We start from the raw sequence: 7,268 nt of genomic DNA, 5'->3' as shown, positions 1-7,268 counted from the left end.
AAAAAAAAAAAAAAAAAAAGAAAGAGAGAAAGCAGATAACTTCAAGGCAGCATAGTTTATCTTACGCTAACCAAACAGTTTGTCTAATCTTTGAAAGAAGCAAGACTCTCTTTGATTTGGTACCTTTTTATGTAATAATTTGTTACACCAGATGATATTGAGGATGAAACATGATGAGGAGAGAGGCAACGAGCCACCCAGAAGAGAAGATGAAGTGGAAGGGTAATGCCCACTTACCTCCCACAAAAACAGTAAGGGCAGTATTTAATTTGTTGCTTTAACAACCATGTAGTGACCACAAAACATCCCCCTTTCCAGCTGAGATAGGAGAGATTGTCAAGAAAACCACAGTCCCAATATCTTTGATAGGAGTCTCAGAAATTCCCATTGATTGGTCAACACGTTCTCACTATCTCACGTCAAATCTGTGGTTTCTGCATTTGATTCATTGTATTGATTTAGCCTTTCCTGACTCTTACAGTTTCCTTACTCCGGGCCAATACCAACCCTAATGGACTTTTTCTGCTCTGTGAAGAGGCTAGAAACTCAAAGAATAAACTGAGTGAGCAGGTACATTTAGTAACTAAACTGTTATTAGATCAGAGATGTAGAGAGTTACCAACCTGTCTGTAAAGTGCTGGAGAATCAAATTAACAGCAGCTTTGGGGCAAGGGGAAGCTCAGCTAGCCTGGGTATTGTGAAGGAAAATCCTATGACTGGAATATGATTGAACACAAATTTTCTAAAGCGGCAAAATAACTCGTCTGACATGGAATCCTTTACTTCCCTGTCTTGGAACTCACTCAATCACGTTAGGTCTGTTTTGTGCCTAAATGGGATGGTTGTGAGTTATGAAATGTGATTGTTCACACTGCAATAATAATGCTAGGAATCTAAAACTGTTTAGTCCTTAAAGCCGATCAGCTTTTCACTATCCAATACAAGGGGCTTAGAAATCAGATATCTGCATTAACTGAATACATTAAAGCAACGACTAGAGATTCTAAGTCAACAGGAGGGTCTTGACTAATTCTCTCAAACGTAAGATTTGGTCCCTGTTTCAGCAAAGCATAGTAGGCAGGAAAGTCAGTTCTCCCTACCCCTTTGTTTCCCTATTTTCGCCTACTTCTCGTTTCCTAGGAGAGTTGCATCTTCTCCTCCAGTGCCTGTTTCGACCACATTCTCTTCCCATCTAATCTTCTCTCCAATCCCTCCTTCTTCTTCACTGGCTGCTACTTCTGTTCTCTTGATAGTGATTTCAGGACTCATGCTTTCTGTTCAGGGGCCCTTATATGCCATGTCTGTCAGTATTTTGAAGTAATTTACGCTACTGTTCAACAAAATGTGTAGTTTTCTGTTTCTGATGCCAGTATGCAAGTAAAGGCAGGAAGCCAGCAGAGAGAGATGCGGAACACTGAGGTTCAGCACACAAATTTCTGGACCCTGAAGTCACTACTAAGAAAAGGAAAGAAAAGGTTGGCATTTTGCTCCTGGGATGCTGAACAACATGCAAGGTATGGAAGGCACCTGTACGCAAAGACACCCCTTTGTCTCAGTCCCATCACCTTCCCAGTTCCCCAGAGCCTCCCGCACATTGCATCCACAGGAAAATGTTCTGCTGTTTACCTTGGGAAGGTCTGGGCTGTAGTTTAGAGAAACAGAAGAGCAACAGTTTTATAAACAATGATTCTAAAATAAATTAGGCTTGAGTCAAATGAAAGCTATGTAAATATTTCCAATATCATTACAAGAAAATCCAAAATATGTTGTTATTTACATATAAAAGAGCTAGTTAGATCAACGTTGCTTTAAATGGAAGAATGGAAAGTGAATTAAGGACCTTGTGGATTCACATTTTCTTTTTTCCCTATCTCCTTTTTTCTCCCTCCTAGTCTCCACCCATCCTCAACTCTTCTGCTCATGTATTGAATTCAAAGACAAAGAACTATGAAATCTCTATAAACTTAAAAATATATATATGGATGAGATTGTTCAGATGCCAGATTTATATCACCACCTGAATATTACTTAATTTCTCACTGAAGGTATGAATGTTTGAGGTTCAGCAGTGTCACAGGATGGTAAATCTCCTGAACTAGACGTTTCCAAGAACATGAAAAGTTGCTATTATATTTTACCAAAGGAAAAAATATATATGATCTGTGCAGGTATAATAACAAAAAGCAGACTTGCTTTCTCTATTGCCTGTCATTGGAGCAACCAAACAGAGAATCCCTAGAAATACTGAAAGATGTACAGCATATGTTAAAATTTGAGTGGGATAATATGCCTACAGAGGTGCTAAAGAGAAATGAAAAAACTTCTGGGTTCATTCCTCAGAAAGCATTTTCAACATTCTTTTCCTGGAGAGCAAAGTAACTTTATTAGGTAAGTATTATTCCAGCTAGTAATCAGAAAACAGGACTGAACTCTGGTCATCAGCCTACTTTTTGTTCCACTTCAAATTTTCTGGCCAAGGTTACAGGGAACACGACTGTTCTCATTAGTATCTCTGTTCCACCAGTATCTGTATTTCCCCTGTTAAGACTGAGAATTAACTCTTATACATAAACAGTACTATTGCCATAGATAGGTACATGAAGTTGTGCACTTCCAGTTCATACTATGGCATTGAAAAGTGACATGTATTTTTTAACATGCTTTAGAAAAGATCTGTAGTTATTTTCTCACACTGCCTAACTTAATCCAGTATTTTCAAATGTACATGGGCCAAGCACAAATGCTGCAATGTGTGGGACAACTACTGTTTTCCAATGTGCGAACAGAATGAGTAGTAGTTGGCAATTTGAACAAATTTTAAGAGCATTTTAGACTCTGAGAGTTTAAGAAGGGTAGAATTTTTCAAAGCATTTTAAAAAATCAGGTTGCATACCCTTAAGGAACCTAATGTATTATACTAATATGCAAATTGTGTAACTTTTTGTTAAGAAAATGAAAGGCTTTGTTATACCAATGAATTGGGAAGGCTGTGTTTTTTGTTTATTTGTTTTTTTGTTTTTGAGATACTGTATTCTATCAAAAGGAAATCACAAGTGAAACCTGTATTAGTTTTAATCTAATAGCCCTTCTGGACGTTCTCTTTTTTTGGAGCATCTCATTAAGATGAATTCATCTCCTTGGGGAAGGATAAAGAAGTGTTCAGATGTTCACAGTGGGACAGATGCAATCAGGTACCCATCTTATTTTTTACTGACTCATTAAAACATTTTTCTCGAGGTGCAAGTGTTGATTAGATCAATAAAATGTTCTGATGGGAAACATAGCTGAAGTGTCTGTATCTTAAACTTTTTTATGATCTTATTTTTAAAAAATTCTGAAGATGATTAAAAGCCAATGCATAACTACAGGATTGATGGGAGGCGGCAGGTTTTATATTTACAAGTATGAATTACCTACTGCAATACCAGATAAACTGGCTGTACTGCATTGTAGGAATCAACTAGCCAGTGCCCTGAGTGGCCTAAGGATTTGATAACAGAGAGCAGTCTTTCACATGTAGGTTTTAAGTTTGACCTTTGTTGATAATGAAAAGTAGTCTCTGTAAAAAAAGTTGATAGTATCAATTCTCAGTAGATAGGATTTCATATCACCAAGAAATAATTGCAGTTAATAATGATTTATCTTCCATCATGATAGATTAAGCAGAGAGGTCAAAGATTCTACTATGTAAAGGAGTATGAAATTCTATTTATTACTAGGTGTGGATTCCCCCAGACAAAAAGAAGGTAGAGCATAACTAGCAGATTTCTGCCTCCTTCCAATGAAACTATCATTTTAAATAGTATTCTGCTCTTTACTTGAAAAAACAGTTCCACTTATCTAGTGTATGGTGGTAACTCTTGACTGTGCTCCTGATTTTGGTCATCAGCTGTCAATATTAGGTTTTAGAATTGCAACACTTCACTTGCTACATCAAATATAATAACAAAGCATAGCAAATATATTTTATGTGTATGCAAATCTTCTGATAAAATCAGAAGCTCAAGGCCAAAGGCATGCAGGACTACTAAAAGCTTTGGAAAAGGTATTAAAAGTTACAGATTGATAGTAGGCTACTAATTCTACTGCTAGATTTATGCCCTGGACATAAATTGCTTGGGGAATAAAATGAGGGCTGTAACTATGTTCTGTACATTGAGGTTAAACTAACCCTTGGCATAAATTTCATTTAAACAAATGGAGTTACATTGCTAGTTAACCCATATTACTCTGTTGACTTTTCCATTAACATCAACAACCTAAGCAGTGTGCTGGGAGACCCATTTCATATTGCTTTTTCCAATTTTTCCCTAAATGTTCAGGGAAACTTGTCCCACCACTCCAGGCCTCAGCATGTGTGTTATTTTCCAGAATCAGTGTGCACTTTTCATCACCATTACATATTCTCCTTTCATAGCAGGCATTGCTGCTAATTATCCTCCATAGTAACATGGCTATTAGGGAGAAATCTCTACGTTTGGCAAGCTGCTTAGTTTGTATATTTGGTACTTATATACTTGTGCAGCCTTTTGGTGACTGCACTGCAGGCCACCTGCCATAAGAAATTTTAGGTTCATGTCCCAGAAAGGTGTAGTCTGTCAGATAACCAATTAAAATCCATTTAAATGTTAACTAAATTATTTTGCTTATTTCTTGTTTGTGTTCAGGAGGTGTTTAATAACGTGTAGCACCCTATAGGAAAGAAAACTAAATTCATGCCCAAAGTTCCTTCTCTTCATACAACAGGATGTAGTATTGCAGACTCCATGGAGTTTTTGCTGTGTTCATACAATAAATGAATGCTACATTTATTTACCAATTCTACCACTACCAGTATTGAATCAGTTCTCAGCACTTTTACACTCTGATAGCCCCAGTATGAAAGGTGAAATATAAACCTCAAATCTGTCACAAGGATTACTACATTAAGAGGTTATATGGTTAGGAAAGTACTCACAGTTAAAGCAAAACAAAGATAAGGATGTTTGTACTTGCAAGTTTGAATTTAGTATTTTAATTGAGTACCCTAAAATACATCTCATTGTGATAGAACACCCTTTACATTCTCTGAAATTGTTGTTTTGATGTATTAGCTTCTCTTTGTAATCCATTAAAAATATCCTTACCAATTTGATATTTTTCATAAAGACATTTTCAACAAAAAAACAGCTTAAAACACTCTATTCAGTGAATGCTTTATTTGTGTGTATACGCAGTGCTTCAACTGGGGTGGTGTCCAGTGATGTGACATGAGTCAATTTTTAACTTTCAACAGCAGCACTCTGCGGCTTTGGGGGAAGGCAGCCCTGTCAGGAATGCCTGTAGCAACCCAGCAGGGCTGCTGCTCCCGCTGAGCCCCCGCAGGCACTGTGGAGCTGGCTTCAGGGAGCAGCAGTGGCTGCTGGCTCCAGCCTCTCATTTCGGAGCTGTACGTAGGGGCATCTTCCAGTGCACCCAACCTCCCAGGCTGGTTCCTCTGACAGTCAGACTGGAGGACTGAAGCCCACTGCAGCTCCCATTCTGTAAGCCCCGCTTTTTCCCCAGAAAACAAGGCTGGCCGTGAAGGTGGTGCACACCCTGTCATGCAGGCAAGATGCAGACAGGATGGACACTTGGATTTAGGAATGGGGATTTGCTCCCAAGTCTCCAGACTTGACATGCCTGAGCAGATGATAAGTGGTATCTGTTACCTGAAAAAAGCAAGGGGTTCTTATTTTTGCTGAGCTCACTACTAGACCCTTCCCTCACTTAAAACATTCTATGTAAATAAAGCGCAAGTATTTGGCAGGTCAAGGCCTAATTGTTGTCAATGGAAAAAAGATGTTTTCATAATTCTAGCAATCAATTATTTTAATTATAACTGGGGTAGGTACGATATTTTCAGAAAATACATAATTTTCTCCCAGTTGGAAGTAAATCCATGACTGTTGCTTTGTACATATTAATAAGGATATATCTCAAAACCACAATAATATTATTTGTCAAGTGATGTCAGACCAGTTCCAACAAGCTTAAATACGTGCAGTGTCTGGTAATACCTTTCCTTTCTTGCCTATTAACTCTTTCCATTGTGTTATTGTTCCAGCATATTATTAGCTCACACAGCATGTAAAATCGTATTTGTTTCTAATTTTAATCTTGCCAGCACCTAAATTCTATTTGTTTTTTTCAGCTATAATTTGAGAAGTGGTATGCTGTGGTATTAAGGGCAGTCCTGCAAAGGATATGCACAAAGGGGCAAAGATAAGATTACTACATATGCATTTAACTGTAGTCTCTCCTGATATATGATATTTAATCCCCAGCCCTCCAGCTGGGTCTGCACAGGTGCGTTTTTGGCCCTTTGTGCACCCGATCATTTTCCACTGCAGAAGTAATGTGCACAAAAATATCCACAATTCATTTCTAACCTCACAGAGGCTCTCGCCTAGCTCACATCAGCCCGCTGTTTTAAAACCGAACGTGCTGGCCACCGAGTCACCCTTTCATTTTACGCACACACCTACACACCCCTGGCGTCGATGAATCCAGGACTCAGCAGGAGCAACCAGCTTAAAGGACCCGCGACCTGACCTGATGCAGGGTCTCAGCACCTCCACAAGCATTGCCAGCCCAACACCAAAAATGAAAATTCCCCCCCAAAAGGCCTGCATATTCCGAGGGCAAACAAAACCTGCCTTTGTCAGTACACCAGTAAAAAGATGCCCCTTTTCGTACCGTATCTGTGCAGCACTAGATCAAGACCTCGCTTCGCTTCCCCGCGCTGTGTCCCGCGGCACGCCGCCAGCCCGCCCTCGGGGGCGGCCGCGGCCCCGAGCCCCCTCGCGGCGGCGGCCGTTGGGCGGCTCCCGCCGGCGCGAGGGGCGGGGCCGGCGCGAGGGGCGGGGGCCGAGCCCACGTTCGAGTTTCCAGGGTGACCGGGTGGTCGCGCCGTGACGTCAGGGTGTTTCCCGGTGACGTCGCCGCGGCTCATGCGCAGTGACCGGCGGCGATTCTGGGTGACATCACGGGCCGGGCGTGACGTGCCGGTGGCGCGGGCCGCTGGGAGCTGGCCGGGATCTGTGCCGGCCCCCCTCCCCCTCCCACTACGGGTCGCGGCTGGGGGCGTCCCGGCGGCGGGGACGCGGCTTCCCCCTCCCCCTCCCTCGCCCCAGCGCTTCGATCCAAGATGGCGGCGCTGAGCAGCGGCAGCAGCGCGGAGGGGGCTTCGCTCTTCAACGGGGACATGGAGCCCGAGCCGCCGCCGCCCGGCCTCGGCGCCTGCTACG

General features: G+C 41.5%; 1 protein-coding gene and 2 long non-coding RNA genes across 3 annotated transcripts in view; 2 read left to right on the top strand and 1 right to left on the bottom strand.

The window, feature by feature from the left end:
• The first annotated feature begins 9 nt into the window (after positions 1–9).
• On the top strand, positions 10–3,283 carry LOC112974683. The gene is made up of 2 exons (XR_003256364.1): positions 10–1,514; positions 1,893–3,283. It is a non-coding gene; the product is annotated as an uncharacterized LOC112974683 (long non-coding RNA).
• A 1,711-nt stretch (positions 3,284–4,994) lies between these two features.
• Positions 4,995–6,831, bottom strand: LOC112974681. Its single transcript, XR_003256363.1, has 2 exons — positions 6,718–6,831; positions 4,995–5,690 (listed from the first exon to the last, which is right to left on the bottom strand). It is a non-coding gene; the product is annotated as an uncharacterized LOC112974681 (long non-coding RNA).
• A 96-nt stretch (positions 6,832–6,927) lies between these two features.
• BRAF (B-Raf proto-oncogene, serine/threonine kinase) overlaps positions 6,928–7,268 on the top strand; it is an 88,646-nt gene continuing 88,305 nt past the window's right edge. Inside the window, exon 1 of the mRNA XM_026083919.1 lies at positions 6,928–7,267. Coding sequence (XP_025939704.1) covers positions 7,169–7,267 — 99 coding nt within the window. The 5' untranslated portion in view covers positions 6,928–7,168. The remainder of the gene's footprint in view (position 7,268) is intronic.

This window comes from Apteryx rowi, unplaced genomic scaffold, assembly GCF_003343035.1.
Source record: "Apteryx rowi isolate R43461 unplaced genomic scaffold, aptRow1 scaffold_62, whole genome shotgun sequence".
In the NCBI taxonomy this organism is placed as follows: Eukaryota; Metazoa; Chordata; class Aves; order Apterygiformes; family Apterygidae; genus Apteryx; species Apteryx rowi.
Note: the sequence above shows the minus strand (reverse complement) of the source record. Positions and strands in the feature narration are given on the sequence as shown.